General features: G+C 41.0%; 1 protein-coding gene across 1 annotated transcript in view; it reads left to right on the top strand.

The window, feature by feature from the left end:
* NRG3 (neuregulin 3) overlaps positions 1 to 19,625 on the top strand; it is a gene marked incomplete at its 5' end in the record, with an annotated part of 601,033 nt that overhangs the window by 248,021 nt on the left and 333,387 nt on the right. The window contains one exon of the mRNA XM_081329735.1: positions 17,384 to 17,513. Coding sequence (XP_081185861.1) covers positions 17,384 to 17,513 — 130 coding nt within the window. The remainder of the gene's footprint in view (positions 1 to 17,383; positions 17,514 to 19,625) is intronic.

Here is a 19,625-nt window from a genome sequence, read left to right as displayed (position 1 = left end):
TGCGTCGGGCGTCCTTGAACAGGGCCAGCTGTGGGTCATCATCCTCCGCACTCTTGGGCTCACACAGCTGAGAAGAGGTCCCCGGCTGAGGACTCTGCAAAGCCTCTAAATCATCATCAGCCGGTTCGTTTCCCTCCTCCCCCACATCTGAGTCCTCCGATACATCGGACCCGGCTGTCGGACCCACAGGCTGGCCCTGAGTCACAACACCAAGACAGATTTGATGGACACCCAAAGACACAATAATGTGGTGAGCAGCTACGTGACGTTTCATTGGGTTCCCCTAATATGCAAAGACATAAAACGTGATCTGCTCTCCTGAATGACATGGGTTAGCGTCAGTTTCATCAAGTAGACCAGACCAAAACAGAGCTACTGTATAGAGAAAGGCTAATACTACTATTAGCCAGAGTGTTTCTAATAACAAAATTGTGTAAATCTTATTATGTTGTGCTGCCTCCATTTCTTCTGCTAATGTGTATTAGGGAAGTGTCTGTCTGAGCGACTTACGCATGCTTTCCGCTTTTTTTTTTTTCACCTCATAATTTTGGTAATGGATTGGGCCTATGTCTGTCAAGGTCACTTTCTCTACGCTCTACAACTGAGAATTTCCCACTGACTGTACATATTCCAATTTATATTTATTAATTTTGGGTGGGCTTTTTGCAAGAAACTTGCATAAGGGAAGTTCTAAGGAAGCAAATGTGATAAGTCAATACATTTGGCCTGCAAAAGTGGGTTGCTGTCTCACCTTTTTTAGCAATTCCCTCATGAAAAGAGATGGTGGAAGAGGATTTGAGTAGAAATTATCCAATGGAATTAACACCAGAAGAGACAAATGCATATGATTTCATTTTTTTTAGTGAATAGTATAGAAATAGAAATAGCACTTAGATTTATATACCACTTTACAGTGCTTTACAACCTTCTCTAAGCAGTTTACAGAGTCAGCCTATTGCCCCCCAACAATCTGGGCCCTCATTTTACTGGCCTCATCTGAAGGATGGAAGGCTGAATCAACCTTGAGCTGCTCAGGATCAAACTTGTAGGACTTATGTGGATGCCATGAAGTTACCTTGTGGTAGGACGGGTGGTCAATAAATTTAATAAATTTAATAAATAAATGAATACATACAGTACATACATACATCTTATATAAGGATTCTAGGAGGTTCACGGCAATCCACAAAAACACAACTAGAAGCAAAATCTTCCCCCCACTCCAGACACCAGGCCAGACAGTCTCCAACTCAACCCCCATCCTAGCTCAATGCTTGGGGGAAGACCCAAGTTAAGGCTAAATGGGTAGAGATCCCTCACGGTCTCAGATGGGAGATTGTTCCCAAAGTTTTGGGATGACCACTGAGAAGAAATGCCTCTTAGGTCTCCTCAAGAGGCAGCATTTAGGAGGAGATTTGGGACACACCTACCTTATCCAACCTATTACAACCGGGCAGGTATCCCCAGGAAGAGGCCATCCTGCAAGTAAGCTGGCCTTGTTTTAAAGTAATGCTATAGAAATCTCTTCTTCTTCTTCTTCTTCTTCTTCTTCTTCTTCTTCTTCTTCTTCTTCTTCTTCTTCTTCTTCTTCTTCTTCTTCTTCTTCTTCTCCTTCTTCTCCTTCTTCTCCTTCTCCTCCTCCTCCTCCTCCTCCTCCTCCTCCTCCTCCTCCTCCTCCTCCTCCTCCTTCTTCTTTCTGTTGGGATTGAGACAGAAAAGAGCCCAACAGCCAGCGAAAAGATAAAAGGAGTCAGAATAACTTTATTTGTTTGTTTGTTTATTATTTTTTTTTTAAAAAAAGCATTGAATGAATGATGCAATTATATCCCTATACGAAGGTATTTTTGACAACAAGGTTGCTTGCTTCTATATCCCCATATTATTAGGATGTCAAAATGATAGATGCTCTCGTAAATAATCATTCTTTTGACATTCTACCCAGGATGAGAGAACCAGCTGAGAACTGGAAATGGGTTATTTATCTCTACCTTTCATTCCACAAAGCCCTATATGCTGGCCTACTTTTCTAGCTTTCTAGAATAAGACAAAAACACGGTCGGTGAGGTTGTTATATATAACACTTATCTGGAATTAGATTGCGTGCCCAGGTATCTTTGAATGATAAGTAATACACGACAAGGGTGGAAAACATATAAAAATATATTTAAAAGTACATTCCTCTCAAATCAGTAGGTATGTCTAGTTTAATGAAGAGAAGGATGGGGGGGGGGACATGATAATAGTGTTCCAATATCTCAGGGGCTGCCCCAAAGAAGAGGGAGTCAGGCTATTCTCCAAAGTGCCTGAAAGCAGGACAAGAAGCAACGGATGGAAACTAATCAAGGAGAGAAGCAACCTAGAACTAAGGAGAAACTTCCTGACAGTGAGGACAATTAACCAGTGGAACAACCTGCCTCCAGAAGCGGTGAATGCTCCAACACTGGAAGTTTTTAAGAAAAGACTGGACAGCCATTTGTCTGAAATGGTATAGGGTTTCCTGCCTGAGCAGGGGGTTGGACTAGATGACCTTCAAGGTCTCTTCCAACTTTATTGTTGTTGTTGTTATTTATTTACAAATAAATCTGTATGTAATTATTCTATAAAGGGCTTGCTCTGGAATAAGATGTTTGAAATGAATACTGGGCATGCTATATATATTTTCCCCTCTAATCCTCACAGTATTTGATTACTTATCTTTTCTTGGGGCATGTTACAATATCTGCTTTGCACGCTCATTTTCCCATTAAAAAAAAAAAAGTAAAGATGGAAACTTTAAGATCATTGAAAAACCTAAAACATATTTACAGGCAATCCTTGACTTAATGACCACAATTGAGCCCAAAATTTCTGTTGCTAAGCAAGATGGTTGTTCAATGAATTTTCCCTCATTTTATGACCTTTCTTGGCACAGTTGTTAAGTGAATCACTGAAGTTTTTAAGTTAGCAACCCGGTTGTGAAGTGAATCTGGCTTCCCAACTGACTTTGCTTGTCAGAGGTTCGCAAAAGGGGATCACGTGATCTCGGGACACTGCCCTACGTATGGTCACTCCCGCACTCGTTACCTCCCGTATAGATTACTGCAATGCTCTCTACATGGGGCTGCCCTTGAAGACCACCCGGAGGCCGCGCAGGTAGTGATGGGAGCATCCCGATACTCCCATATTACACCCCTCCTGCGTGAGCTGCATTGGTTACCGGTTGTCCTCCGGGTGAGATTTAAGGTGTTGGTACTTACCTTTAAAGCCCTACATGGCTTAGGCCTGGGATATTTGCAGGACCGTCTACTGCTGGGAATGACTTCCCATCGCCCAGTGCGCTCACACAGGGAGGGTCTCCTTAGGGTGCCGTCGGCTAGACAATGTCAGCTGGTGACCCCCAGGGGGAGGGCCTTCTCTGTGGGAGTGCCAGACCTGTGGAACCAACTTCCCCTTGAGCTCTGGACAGCCCCGGATCTCCGGTCCTTTTGCCGCGGCCTTAAAACATTCCTTTTCTATCAGGCTGACCTGGACTGACAGGGATTTTTAAAATGTTTTTAACTTATTATTGGGACTGCTAGTTTAATTCTTTTTTAACTTTTGTATTATTGTATTTTTATTGTTGTTAGCCGCCCTGAGTCCTTCGGGAGAAAGGGCAGCATATAAGTCCCAAAAACAAATAAATAAATAAGCCACCATAAATACATGTCAGTTGCCAAGCAACTGAATTTTGATCAGGTGACCATGGGGATTGTTGTGATTCCTAGACCAGCCAGTGGATCTGTCAGCTGAGTCTGAAGAATCAGATGAGGAGGAAGGGCCTGGAGTGACATCAGAGTCAGTGGAAGGCTCTGAGGAGCTCCAAGACTTTTTGTTTGGCCCCTCTACTCATGCTCAAGCTGAGACACAGCTGTGCTGGGAGCCTGAGTTGGACAGTGATGAAGCACAGCTGGGAGATATCCAGGATGCACAAAAGCACCAGTAAGAGAAGCGAGTAGGACAGAGGAATGCAGTGGGGTGGCTCCAAAGGCAAAGGAAAAGGCATTAGGAAGCCATGCCTTGGCTGAATAATAAAAGGGAAGGTGTGGGAGGTCCTGGTTGCTGAAGGCAACCATTCGTGTCGAGGATGGAGTTTCTGTGGACTGTGTTTGTTTGCCTTGGACATTGACTCAAGTCTGTGAGAATAAAAGGGGTTGGTTTTTTTTCTCGTGGTTCCTGCCTGTTTCTTGGAAGAGGGGTTTCTCCTTGTGAGCATAACAAGGACTCACGTAGGCTGGGACAGAACAGGGATTTTGCGACAGTTGTTAAGTGTGAAAAACAGTCATAACTCACTTTTTTCCCCCAGTTCCATTGTAACTTGTAAATTCTGGACTAGCTGTAACTCTCTCCTCACCCCCTCAGTCCTTTTGACTGTATTTGTAACAAGGCCAATGCAGTTGGGGAAGATCAAAGTAGCAAGAAGTATATAAATTTTGCTCAGGTATCTTTAATGCCCTCTGGGTATAAATGCAGAATTATGGAAACTGTAATAGGAATTTCCCAGGCTGATTTATAGTGAGTTTCTTTGCATTCTCGGTCAATGTACTAAAATGTATACTTTCCGCATGTATTCCCATCTAGGCTAACTTGCCATTTAGGCAACGGATTTGACCACTCAATTTTGATCGTTCACTTCTGTGCTGCTGTTGTTTTCCCCCTGTTGTGACTCAGGGCCAGCCTGTGGGTCCGGCAGCCGGCTCAGATGTCTCGGATGACTCAGATGAGGGGGAGGAGGAGTGTGTGGGAGACGAACCGGCTGATGATGGTTTGGAGGCTTCGCAGAGCCCCCAGCCGGGGCCCTCTTCTCAGCTGCGTGAGCCCGATAGTGCGGAGGATGATGACCCACAGCTGGCCCTGTTCAAGGACGCCCGACGCAGGAGGCAGTCGAGCAGGACCAAACAGAGAAAGGCTGTGGGACTCCTCGGGAGGAGGCACAGGGAGGCCACGCCCTGATCTCTAAATAAAAGGAGTGTTTGGGGAAGGGCTGGTTGCTGAAAGCAACCCTTCCGTTTGAGGATTCAAGTTCCAGTGTTTTTGTTTCTTGTTCTGTTATTTGAGTAATAAATCTTGGCAGACGCTTTCCAGCCTTTGACGCTCTCCAGTCTCTACTGTTTGAACAGGGGTTTGCCTTATTGCAAGGCCGGTAGCAGGCTGGTTCAGAACACCCCCCTCCTTTCTAGAATCTTCATTTGCCTTTAACGTAGGGGGGAAAAAGTAGCAAAGGGGTGAAAGGTACACATTTTTATTAGATTTAAAACAGTGTGGTCCTTTTTCTCCCATGTTTGTTTTTTCTTCCCCCTGCTAAAAAAGCTTGAGAACTTTTGTCATTCAGGAAGTAACCTCAGCTTCACGCCATCCTTGAGAGGTGATTCCAGCAGTTGGTAGGGAGGAAACAGCCTTTTTTTCCCCCCAAGAGTTATTGATAAAGAAGAAGATTTTATAAGTTGTGACATCAGAGAACAACTACAACGACAACGAAGAAGGCAAATTTGTACTGGTTCGTGTTCCCGTCTGCTAATGTCCTTTGCTAGTATTTGAACTTTGAGCATATGTTGTAGAAATAGAGGTTCTAGGTATTACAGAAAAACAATACGGTTGCCTTAGATATCCGATGTGCTGTGTTGCATTTTGTGAACTTTACTGTGTCAGTGACGATGATCCCGGGGTGGGGGTGGGTGGGGATGAGGAGTATTTGCTGTTGTTTGTCATGCCCAAACTGATTAGTCAGGTTTTCTATTTCTTTTAACTCCAGAGCTTTAGAAGAATACTAAAACTCTAGGCAGAAGTGATAGAGACAATAGTGTAGTCTATGTTGCTGTTGACCTAGTGTTGTTGTTCAGTTGCTAGGTCATGTCCGACTTTTCACAGCTCCATGGGCCACAACAGGCCAGGCTCCCCTGTCCTCCCCTGTCTCCTGTAAGTTATCCAATTTCATCTTCTTTGTGTCAATGATACTATTCAACCCAAAGGTGCTTTTTCTGGAGGCATGTGGACTTTCTTGTTTTTCTTTGAAGACGTTTCACTTCTCATCCAAGAAGCTTCTTCAGCTCCGGCTGATTGGTGGGGAGCGGAAGGATTTACACTCCTTGCAGACGGCTGGCCATTTGCCTTCTTTTAGAGAGTCATTGGGGCCATTTGGAGGTTTACCTGTGTCCTCAGGGTCACCTGAATGGTGCAAATGGGTGTGGAGCCTTCTTGGAATGCAAATGACCAGCTGTCTGCAACGAATATAAATCCTTCCATTCCTCATCATCCAGTCAGAGCTGAAGAAGCTTCTTGGATGAGAAGTGTAACTTCTTCAAAGAAAAACAAGAAAGTCCATTTGCCTCCTGAAAAAGCAGCCATAACTGGATGACTAAGCGTCTCCACAAGCAGACACTATTTAACCATCACCTCCTCTGCCATCCCCTTCTCCTTTTGCCTTCAATCTTTCCCATCCTCAGGGCCTTTTCCAATAAGTCTTCTCATTCGGTGACCAAAGCTTTGAGCTTCTTGACCCAATACCTTCTTACAATATTTCATGGCTAAGCTTTACCCATTCTCACTAGAATAGATTCCATTGCAGCTTCTCCTTCCTCTACCACATAGTACCTCCTGGGTCCTGATCCATGTGTGTATATATCATGGGGTCCAGGAAACATGTTTCTGGGTGAACTAAACCTAATGCTCAATGAAGGCAGCTGTAAGAAGAAGAATTGAACCAAGGTAACCCTGAGGATTGCCTTCATTGTAAAATATCAAGGGCATCAATATTGATAAAGAAACATGGCAGCCATCCAGTCTCACCACTCAAAGGCAATGTTAATGCTCATGGGTTATAAAATATTTATCTTCTTCTTCTTCTTCTTCTTCTTCTTCTTCTTCTTCTTCTTCTTCTTCTTCTTCTTCTTCTTCTTCTTCTTCTTCTTCTTCTTCTTCTTCTTCTTCTTCTTCTTCTTCTTCTTCTTCTTCTTCTTCTTCTTCTTCTTCTTCTTCTTCTTCTTCTTCTTCTTCTTCTTCTTCTTCTTCTTCTTCTTCTTCTTCTTCTTCTTCTTCTTCTTCTTCTTGAAAGACAGAGCTTCAAGGTGTATTCCCCATGTTTTGAATCTCTTCACCATGAATTTTAAAATGGAATGTCTGCAAAACTTTGGAAAGAGAAAAGGGGCAGGCAACAACATTCATCCTCAGTACTCCTTGGCCAACTAATTAAGGAGAAACAAAACTTCCATTCCCGTTGGATTGGTGTACATATAATGGCCCTTAAGTTGCCCCTTATTGCAAAGCCAACCTGTTATTTCTCTTGGGAGGTGAAACAAAATCAAGTAATCTTTGCAGCTGTAGATTTGAGTATGTTTCATTTCTAATTTAACTACTTGGAAATCATGTAATGATAAGTTTGAGGTGAAATTATACAGAATAATGGGTTAAAATTATGGGAGGTAAGGAGATCTGTGAGGAAATGCAGAATATCAATAGGAGCATCGCTGCAATAAAATGACTTTCCCAGAATATGTTCCTTCATTTGCTGAAAGCCTTACATACAGCCCGTCAAAATAAAGATTTTCCCAGACAGCTTTCAAAGTATCTCTAATAATATTTTAAAACCAGTCTGTATCACTCAAGCAGCAGCTTACAACTAAATAGAAGATTACACATCAGTGCTAAAAAAACAAAAAACAGTTTCAAAAGTGAATCCATCATTTTAACCAAAAATAGATTGAAAACAAAAATGGAAGTTGCTAAATGGACTTTCCTGAAAGAATCATGCAAAAAAAGAGTTGATATTTGCAATGTCTTCTGCCTATAATGCAGCGCCTGCATTTTCTGCGTCGCATGAGAAAAGCACGTCTTCCTTCCCCTGTCCTGACCACTTTCTGCAGAGGGACGATTGAGCGCATTCTGTCATAGGGCATCACAGTCTGGTTTGGAAGCATCCCTGCTTCAGACAGGAAGGCGGTGCAGAGAGTGGTGAGGACAGCAGAAAAGATTATTGGCATTTACCTCCCTTCCATCCAGGACGTGGCACAGAAGCGTTGCTTGAGCAGGGTCTGCAAGATTGTCTGGGACACTATACATCCTCTCTACAACCTGTTTTCATTGTTACCTTTCGGGAGGAGGGGGCTCCATGTTTCATACAGTATTAACCTTGTGAATTCTCAAGCTTCCTCCTTCCATTGTGTATTCAAGATGGACAGGGATTTAGATGTTACTTACATGCAAGAGTGTAGGTCTATACCTATATTGTATATAGCGTGTTTATATGCGTGTTATTTATGTGTACACTTTTGAGAGCAGGCAAGAGAATTTTCATGGTTAATGTGTGCCAGTCTGCCCGCCGTAAAAAAAATTACAATAAAGGTTATCTTCTCTTATAAGTTGTGAAAGAAGGAAATATTTAAATATTTCCAAGAACATGGTAAAAGTGAACTTCCTTCAATATTTTGGATTTTGTCCTTCATCAATCATGATACAGCATAAAAGAGAGAGAGAGAGAAAGAGAGAAGGAGGAGGAGGAGGAGGAGGAGGAGGAGGAGGAGGAGGAGAAGAAGAAGGAGAAGGAGAAGGAGAAGGAGAAGGAGAAGGAGAAGGAGAAGAGGAAGGAGAAGGAGAAGAAAGAGTGCTTGTAGTCCTGTGTATTTTTCATACATTTCAGAGGTGTGAAGTATAACTTACATGCAAGGCAGCATCCAAATCCCACATAAAGAAGCAAACAGTAGTATAGGATTGGTGCTATTTTCTAAAGCCTGTAGATTAATCTAGCTAAAATTCTGTCTCAATTGGGGTTTTATTCTTGTATTTCTGGAGAAAGAAATTAAAGTTCTCAAAGAATTGACTGAGGTGACAATCACATACTTTTGTTAGGAATTTCTATTTCAATCTCACCATTAAAGTTGTTGTTTCTTTTTTCCTAAAAGTGAGTTGATTTAATCCACCCAAGTGGCCACAAAGAGGTTACAGGTTACAGACCTCAATTTAAAAACCATTGTTTAGTGACTGTTCAAAGTTACAATGGCACTGGGGAAAAAAAAAAAGACTTATAAGTCAGTAGTGTGATGTTTTCACACTCATGACCATTGCTGCATCCCTGTGGTCACATGATCAAATTCAAATGCTTGGCAAATTGGCACATATTTACAATGGTTGCGTCCGACGTACATGCCTTTTGCGACCTTCTGACAACCAAAGTCAAGTGGGGAAGCCAGACTCATTTTTCAACTGTGTTACTAACTTAACAACTGCAGTGATTCAGTTCACAATTCTGGCAATAAAGGTCATAAAATGGGACACAACCCATATAACAACGTAGCAACAAAAAATGGGGCTCCATTGTGGCCGTACGTCAAGAATACACATACAGGCAAACAAAGACCAGGTACTTATTATCATATCTGGTGGACATGCCCTAAAGCAAAAAAAAAAAAAAAAAAGATTTGGGGTTAAAATACATTGATGGTTGGAGAAAATGACTAAAAAAACAAATAGACTTTAAGCCAGAATTATTTTTGTTAGGAATAATAGGAGCTAAATATGAGAAAGACTGCAGGTATTTAATACTACATGTACTAACCGCAGCAAGAATTGTATTTGCCCAACATTGGAAAAATGAAAACTTACCAGCTGAAGAAGTACTAATTAAGAAAGTTCCAGAGTGTGCAAAAATGGATAGATTGACTTTAAAGATTTAAGAGAAAGAAGACTCCATGTGCTTTAGAACATGGGATAATTTCTATCAATGACTAGAAAGACGAATTAGAGAGAAAGGAACATGATCTGTAATTTTGAATATATATTGGCAAGAAGAAGGCTATTGAGTGATGAATTAACATACTGATAATTAGCTATTATCTATTATTGTTTGTTAAACACCTGAACCCAGACATTATGCTGTTTGCTAAATATTGAGAATGTTATTTGGGAAAACCCCAACCCTAACCCTAATCCTAACCCTAACCCAAATCCCAACCCTAACCCCGACCCCACCTTATTCCTGACCCTAAAAAAAAAACACTAATAAAATCTATACAAAAGAAAAAAAATACACATACAGAATACATATGTAAAGTTTGTATTGGGAAGATTGTTGTGTCTTTTGGGTTCTAATATGACAATTCTTCAATTCCGTTTTGAATTTAATTTTAAAAAAATATGTATAGAGATGGATAAATAAATATAAGAGGAAATTGCCCACATTTTGCTGCTGCTAAAAATATTAGCATTTATATTCAGCGATAAGTTGATATGTTTGCGTTTCTGGTGGTAAATGCCACACAGCTATAAAATGTGAAGTGTTAATACCTAGTGATATTTTCAGACCTGTGGTTTTTTTTTTGGTTTGGTGTGGTTTTGCTGTTCACACGATACACATCCTCTGTTTGTGTTTGCACAATTTTTCCTTTAATGTTTCTTTCATATTGAAAGGGGGACTGAAAATCAAGATTAATGTTTGCGGGCTGAATAATGGAGACATGCCACTCATTGATGCTCAGGAATCAGTTCTCCTGTTGTGTTCTAATATTTTACAGCGTTAGGACAGCGCTGTGAATCTTTGCACCTCAACTATATGGGGGGAAAATGGAATTTCATAGTGGCAAATGTAGCGTAGATTCCTATTGATATTTGAAGTCAGTTAAAGGCAGTCTGGTCCAGTGGTTAAAGCACAGACAGAAAGGGGAGACTACGGGTGACATGTTCCAATATTTAAGGGCCGGCCACAAAGAAGGGGGGGGCAACCTATTTTTCCAAAGCACCTGAAGGCAGAACAAGAAGCAATGGATGGAAACTAATCAAGGAGAGAAGCAACCTGGAATTAAGGAGAAAGTGAGAACAATTAATCAGTGGGAACAACTTGTCTCCAGAAGTTGTGGATGCTCCATCACTGGAGGTTTTTAAGAAGAGACTGGACAACCACTTGATTGAAATGGTTTAGGGTTTCCTGCTTGGGCAGGAGGTTGGACTAGAAGACCTCCAAGGTCCCTTCCAGCTCTGATATTCTGTTATTCTGACTGTGAGTTCGAGTCCCACCTTAGCCAGGAAAGCCAGCTGGGTGACTTTGGGCCAATCACCAAGAGACAGTGAGTTCTAGTCCCGCCTTCATTCCAGCCGGGTGACCTTGGGCTAATTACTCTCTCTGAGCCCAACTCACAGGATTGTTGTGAGCAAAATAGGAAGAGAAAGGCACATTGGATGCGTTCATTGTAAAAATAACAAAGCTGGGATGCCGATACATAAATACAATAACCATGCATTAACTTGAAGCATTTAGTGTGCATTAAGCATGTCAAACTTGCTTCTTGCTGTGCTTCTTGCATGTCAAATTTGCTTGTTCCCCGTTGTGGGGGAGACAAGTGGAGGAAGATGTGTGGGATATGTTCATTGTAAAAATAACAAATAGCAAAGGTACAGCTCAATAAATAACATAACCACGCATTAACTAGAAGCATAGCGATTTTATTTCTTTATCTTATCCTACCTTTGCTAGTTTTACAATGAATAATGAACCTTAAGCACGTCAAATTTTCTCGTTGTACTTTACTCCCCTCTCAGGAGGATAAAGGTGTGTGTTGGATATGTTCGCCACCTTGAGTTATTTGTAAAAATAATAAAAAGGCCTGATACAAACAAACAAGTCACGAAGCTGCTTCTCCACATCACTTGGGGGAAGGGAAATGTCAGGTCAAGAACCCCCTTCCCATTTCCTGTACCCAGATGGGCTCTGGAAAACTATTGGCCAGATGAAGTGATTATTGTGAAAAGGAAAAGCTGGTAATAAATGATTTTAAAACAAAGACTTTTGGAGGAAGAAATACGAAGCATAAATGAACGTTTACCCACCCAATGTAGCAACGTCCCTCTATAAACACCTTATTATTTATAGAGGGACATTGCTACATTGGGTGGATAAATGTTCATCTATGCTTCATATTTCTTCCTCCAAAAGTCCTTGTTTTAAAATAATTTTAAAGTTCTGGGGTCACGTGATCCCCTTTTGCGACCAAAATCAAAGGGAAAGCCATTCTAACACCCACGTTACTAACTTAACTACTACGGTGGTCATAAAATGAGGCACGATTTGCTTAAAAAACTGTCTTGCTTAGCATTGTGATCGTACCCATATTCACTTTATTGAGTCATTCACATTTTCTTCCTAATAGGTACTGTAGGAACAACACCACATGCTTTAATGTTAAGAATTAAATACTAAAACACCTATTTTAAGCTGAGGCATATGAGTTTGCCTATCAATTTTAGACAGCACTCGGAAGAAGCCACAAATTGTTGGATTTTTTTCCCTGCCAAGTAACTGAAGGTAATTTGAGGATGAGCATTACTCATGAAATACCCAATCATCTTACTTTTGTTTCCTAGTCTTATTTAGTTGATTAGCTCAAAACTGCTCTGAGCACATTTAATGGAGAAAAGAAATTATATCCAGCCAGCCATCTCTGCAAGCAGCCATATTTATCTCTAGGAATAGGGAAAAGTTAATTCCAAACACTCATAAAAAGAATAAAGGAAGAGAGTCTCAATGTGTTTCAGGTTCATTTGTCCCTCTGTCTTTTTTCCATTTTATGAAATGTAGTTTAGAATAGGTAAAGGTAAAGGTTCCCCCGCGCATGCGTGCTAGTCGTTTCCGACTCTAGGGGACGGTGCTCATCTCCATTTCAAAGCCGAAGAGCCAGCGCTTGTCCGAGGACGTCTCCGTGGTCATGTGGCCGGCATGACTAGACGCCAGAGGCACACGGAACGCTGTTACCTTCCCACCATAGTGGTCCCTATTTTTCTACTTGCATTTTTACGTGCTTTCGAACTGCTAGGTTGGCAGAAGCTGGGACAAGTAACAGGCGCTCACTCTGTTACGCGGCACTCGGGATTCGACTCGCCAAACTGCTGACCTTCTGATTGACAAGCTCAGCATCCTAACCCACTGAGCTACCGCGTCCCTTAGTTTAGAATAAGGGGCTGGCAATTTTAATTTCTCAATAAATATATTTTTTTAAATTATACTTTAACGCTTAATGTTTTGCTGATCTCCAGTGGATGTCAAGTCGATGGTCTGTAGAACAGTAATTCACTGCATTATATTTGAAGGAGTTCCAGAGACTCCTGTAACCCCTGCTCATCTCACAAAGCAGTGGCACTTCCAAAATTTGGAATAATTTCCTATATCCAGGAGCTGGGTTTCCCTTCTCTCCTTTTATCCAGCAATACTGTGGACGGAATATCTGTGGGGTCCTTGTTGCTCTCTGAGCTTGGTGGTTTTCCTGCAGACGTTTCATTACCAAACTTGGTAACCTCATTGGTGAGCTGATGTTGTTACCTAGTTTGATAATAAAATGTCTGCAAGAAAAACACCAAGCTCAGAGACCATCAAAGATCCCACATTTCAACCCTGAGTACAATATTTATTCTTTTCTACCCGTAGAGTATATATATATGACCTCCCGTTTAGACTACTGCAACGCTCTCTACATGGGGCTGCCCTTGAGGACCACCCGGAGGCTTCAGCTGGTGCAGAATGCAGCCGCGCAAGTTGTGATGGGGGTCTCCCGATACTCCCGTTTAACACCTCTACTCCGCGAGCTGCATTGGCTTCCGGTTGCCCTTCGGGTGAGATTCAAGGTGCTGGTGATGACCTATAAAGCCCTAAATGGCAAGGGTCCGGGATATTTGAGGGAACACCTGCTGCCAGCATCAAGCTCCCTTCGTCCAGTGCGCTCCCACAGGGAGGGTCTTCTCAGGGTGCCGCCGGTTAAAGATTGCCGGCGGGTAACACCCAGGGATAGGGCCTTCTCAGTGGGTGCGCCTGCCCTGGGGAACCAGCTGCCTGCGGAGCTTAGGACTGCCCCCAACCTCCGTTCATTCCGCCGGGACCTGAAGACCTGGCTCTTCGAGCTCTCTGGCCCAGGCTGAGAATTTTTTAATTTTAATTTTAATTGGGTTTTTACTGTTCTCAGGGTTTTATTTAATCTTTTTTAATTTGTTTTAACGTTTGTATTGACTCTTTTTTAAATGCCCTGTAAACGGTAATGCATCAACATTTAGCTCAATGGGGATTGGATAAAGGAAAACCAAAGGCTACCTCAACCTACAGAATAGCACTGATTTATTAGAGGATGGTGATCAAGCCTACCGATGATGTTGGGATGCTATAAAAACTAGAATAAGAAAGTTCAAAAGAAAATGATTTTCTTTTCTTTTTATTTCCAATCTGTTGCAATTATGAAAGCTTGTTGTTTCAGCTAAGATGAACCGAATATTCTTGCTTTGTGTGTTCTTACACAATACCTCTGATATCCTTGCTAACGTCCTAGAATCTAATTAGGGCCTGATGGAATGCGAGAAACTGAAGTAGAAAGACAAGACGTAGAGGGAGCAAATAGTTAGTCTTGGCTTTTTTAAAAAATTATTTTTAATATAAACGGAAATAAAGAAGCTTGAGCATTTGACTGAGATTCTGGACTGTTACACTGTGATGACAAAAACTGGATGGGTTCCTTTGTTTTCAGTCCACCATTATCTTTCTTCCACACCTATGAGTCGATATATATATATATATGTTTTGTCTATTCAAGATGAGAATTGTGTGAAGGTAAGGTAATGTGATATTTATTGCTAAGTAGCAGAAAGCTGAAACTTTTATGATTGTTGTGTGAGGAATACAGGTTTATTTGGACTACCTTAAGAAATCCTTTTATCCTAATATCTACATATATCTTTTATCCTAATATCTCTATTTCTATCTCTGTCTCTCTATCTCTGTATCTCTCTCTCTCTCTGTGTATCTAACTATCTAATCTATCATCTATCAGTCTGTTCATCCATCCATCCATCCATCCATCCATCTATCCATCCAACTATATCTATCTATCTATCTATCTATCTATCTATCTATCTATCTATCTATCTATCTATCATCTATCATCTATCTATCTATCTATCTATCTATCTATCTATCTATCTATCTATCTATCTATCTATCCATCCATCCATCCATCCATCCATCCATCCATCTATCCATGTCATCTGTCATCTATCATGTCTGTCTATCTATCTATCTATCTATCTATCTATCTATCTATCTATCTATCTATCTATCTATCTATCTATCTATCTTATCTTATCTTATCTTATCTTATCTTATCTTATCTTATCTTATCTTATCTTATCTTATCTTATTTTATCTTATAATATCTATATATTATCCTAATATCTTCAGTTATAATGTACTTTTTATTGGCAGGAATGGAAACAAGGAGAAACCCAGCTTTTTAATGTGTTAATGGAAATAGTTACTTGGAATTTGGGGGATGTGGAACTAATAATGATCCAGCAATACTTAGCAGAGAAAAGAAAGGTCTCTCCAACCAGGAAATAATGAAATCCATGACAATTGTCAGCCAGATAGAAACTATAAATATAAAATTAATAGGCGAAGATGAGATGGAAACAGTTAGACTCTTGATGACTCATTTTAAGCATATATCTAGGATTTGGCATCGGTCCCTACTGTGTTTCAAAAGCTGACATCTCTGCTGCCTTAGAAATCAATACAGACTTAATTATTATACAGCTGACATCCAATAAAACTCCTTCCAATTATAGGAAACCCTCACAGGTTGTCTTATATTTCACGATTCTAGATGGAAAATTCACATTCTGATTGACAGAGATGAAAAGGAGGAGATGGTGATTGTAGCAGCTCATGCATTTAAATGTGAAAGGGCCAGTCCAGTCCCTGGCATCTTACTCAGTGTGCAACTTCAGAGAGATTCAAACTGGTAAGAGTAGGCAAGGACCAACCTAGTACTCTGACCAGTGCTTTTTTGTAAAAGAAAAAGGTGCCAGTACTCACACATGTCATACAACCCGCCTTGCCTACCCTACAAGGTTCCATCCAAAAAAGATGCTGGAACTCCGTTCTCAGCTTTCTATGACAAAAAAAGCCCTGACTCTGACTTTCACAGATGCAAGCTTCTGCTGTTCCACTTCCCCATCCTGCTTTCATAACCAATGGCTGAAAGCATCTCCTAAGACTTTCTGTTTCTTAACTACACAATGAGAATGATAATCAGTGAGACTAATTAACCAGCTTACCTCCAGAAGGTATGGGTGCTCCATCTGGGGAGGTTCTTAAGGAGAGACTGGCTAGCCATTTGTCTAGAATGGTATAGGGTCTCCTGCCTGAGCAGGGGGGTTGGGCTAGAAGACCACTCCAACATCCCACCCCAACTCTATTGTTCTATGTTCGACGAAGCTTCACAAAACATCCTGGAACCTGTACTGGAAACCATGATCAGAGAAAATTAGAATCTCCTATTTCTTTCCATAGACCTGAGGAGATGTCCTTAATAACAGTGCATCTTAGAATAGAACAGAGCTGGAAGGGACCTTGGAGGTCTTCTAGTCCAGCCCCCTGCTCAAGCAGGAGGACCTCTACCATCTCAGACAAGTGACTGCCTAGCCTCTTCTTCAAAACCTCCATTGATGGAGCACCCATGGTTCCTGGAGGCAAGCTGTTCCACAGGTTAATTGTCCTCACTGTCAGGAAGTTTCTCCTTAATTCCAGGTTGCTTCTCTCTTTAATCAGTTTCCAACCGTTGTTTCATCTGGTGCTTTGGAGAATAATTTGACCTCCCCTCCTCCTTGGGGCAGCCCCTCAAATACTGGAACACTGCTATCATGTCACCCCTATTTCTTCTTTTCTTTCTTTCTTTCTTTCTTTCTTTCTTTCTTTCTTTCTTTCTTTCTTTCTTTCTTTCTTTCTTTCTTTCTTTCTTTCTTTCTTTCTTTATTAAATTTTTATACCGCCCTTCTCCCGAAGGACTCAGGGCGGTGTACAGGGCAATAAATATTAAAAAGCAAAGTACAAAAGTTAAAAAACAATTAAATAATTTATGCCCGATCTATACAATAGTTAAAACCATATTAAAAACCCAACCCCAAACCCATCAGACCAGGCCGGATTGCTCAAATGAATAAGTTTTTAGATCCCGCCGGAAGGAGCGGAGGTCGGGGGCCATCCGGAGCTCAACCGGCAAGCGGTTCCATAGGTCTGGCGCGCCCACAGAGAACGCCACAGAGAACGCCAAATCCAAGTCCTGCAGCTGTTCTCCATATGTTTTAGTCTCCAGGCCTTGGGTCATCTTAGTTGCTCTTCTCTGAATTTTTTTTCCAAAAACTCAACATCTTTTTTGTGATATGGTGACCAAAATTGGCTGCAGTATCTCCAAGTAATTATTTTGAAGTCTAGACCTAATGAACACTGTAATTTCCATCTCAGCTCAACCCTCCTAGCTGAGTCTGTTTAAAGTAAAAGCTGATGGTCAGTGGGAATAATATCTGTTGTATTAAAATGTGTTTTTCCTCCATTCTGGTTTTTCCCCCCCAGATACCACAACATACTCTATTGAACAATCCGAGCACTTTAAGCCATGCAAAGATAAGGATCTTGCCTACTGCCTTCATGATGGCGAATGCTTTGTCATTGAAACCCTAACAGGATCTCACAAACACTGCAGGTAAGACCTTTATATGTATGTATGTATGTATATATATATGACTCTGCACTAGAACTGGAAACTATTCTAATTAGGCAAGATTGATCATCATTGTGTTTTTATAAATCATGGCAACATTTATATACACACCCATGCCCAGATTAAAGCAAGCAAAATAAATATACCTAGCTTAAAATATTACTTTTTTAAAAAAAACAGCAAGAAGGAAATCCAATTAGATTCTGTATCTGAAGCTTGTGATAATTTATCAGTAAAAATTGCTGATGGTATCAATAGATACTGTGGATGGGAACCGTGTTTCTCATTAAACTGATTATTTCCCAAACACATGATAATTTGTTATTGGAAATTCAGAGGTGGAAGTTCTTTTCAGAGTTTCATTGCTAGCTGATTTTTTTTTACTTCCTTTTATATGTGGAGGTGGGGAAAAAAAATAATATCGATAAAGGGCCCTCAGATGTTCTACAGAAGCTTGCCGAACTATTGTATAATTGAATTAATGTTTTGGGGGAAAAATCACTGAGTTTAGGATTGAGGGATTTATGGATAGGGAGTATCGTTGGTCCATGTTGTCCCACAGAAGCAAGATTTGTATGCAGGTATGCTAACCAATGGCATAAACATCTAATTACGGTTTTGTATTATCAAATGGTGGTTTCCTATATTCAAGGGATGCTGTTATTTTATCATTTGGAAGGTATTTAGATTCAGAAAAATCACAAGTTTTGCTCCGTAGTTACCTGCTGTACCGTAGTTCGCGCATTCTTCTCTAAAGTGCTTTGATTTTTGTTACAAAAACTTTTGCACATGTATAGGTTGTGTTCATAAACTGGGCTTATGCCTAAAATCTCTGAATGTGAATGAGATAAGCCTAGAAATGAAAATAATAGTCACATCATTTCTTCAGATTACTGGCTCCATCCAGTCGTGGAAATATTTATTTTTTCTGCCCATGTTATGTTTTGCTAGATTTTTTTTTTCATCTGAAAGTTGACAAAGTTAGGATTATTAAAAGTTAACAAAGTTAGAATTATTGTTATTATTATTATTTTAGTTCTTCCTTTGAAGTGTTTCCTTCTTCAAAGGAAGAACTAAAATAATAATAATAACAATAATTATTTATTGACATTATTTAATGACATTTAACTACAATGCCCATGCATGCTTTTTTAATTCATGAATTCTTTAGTTGTGAAGTGCCCTTTTACAAGTCTCTAACTTTATGATTTTGAATTTGGTGAACCTAATAAGTGAGTAGCTCAAAACGAGATGAATGTTCTTTGGGCTCTTAACTAAATTGCTTCAAAATGGCTCCTTTGCTTGCTTTAAGGTAAAGGTAAAGATTCCCCCGCACATGCGTGCTAGTCGTTTCCGACTCTAGGGGCCGGTGCTCATCTCCGTTTCAAAGCCGAAGAGCCAGTGCTTGTCCGAGGACGTCTCCATGGTCATGTGGCCGGCATGACTAGATGCCAGAGGCGCACGGAACGCCTCTGTCCCTATTTTTCTACTTGTATTTTTTACGTGCTTTCGAACTGCTAGGTTGGCAGAAGCTGGGACGAGTAACAGGTGCTCACTCTGCTATGCGGCACTCGGGATTCGACCCGCCAAACTGCCGACCTTCTGATTGACAGGCTCAGCGTCCTAACCCACTGAGCTACCGCGTCCCTTCTTTGCTTGCTTTAGGTCTGCATTAAGCCCAGTGCCCAGATTCATCTTGGCCCTATAACCAATTGAGCAGGCGGGCTATAACTCTCCAATAACGTCTTTGGAAATTCCATGACTGAGGCTGAAATGTGGTTCAGTTGCCTGAGTGGGCAATGAGTTAGATCCCAGTTGCCGTATTTATCACTGTGTTGTGCTGAATTGCTTTCATCCTCTTGCATAAAAGGGGAAACGAATCTGTCTAGATTTGAATGCCAACAGTAAAAGATAAAGGGAGGCGGTGGCTCAGTGGGTTAGGACGCTGAGCTTGTTGATCAGAAGGTCGGCAGTTTGGTGGGTCGAATCCCGAGTGCCGCGTAGCAGAGTGAGCGCCTGTTACTCGTCCCAGCTTCTGCCAACCTAGCAGTTCAAAAGCACATAAAAATGCAAGTAAAAAATAGGGACCACTCC

The sequence above is a fragment of the Vipera berus genome (assembly GCF_964194415.1).
Source record: "Vipera berus genome assembly, chromosome: 5".
Lineage (NCBI taxonomy): Eukaryota > Metazoa > Chordata > Lepidosauria > Squamata > Viperidae > Vipera > Vipera berus.
The sequence above is the reverse complement of the archived record's forward strand: the minus strand, read 5'-3'. Positions and strand labels throughout refer to the sequence as shown.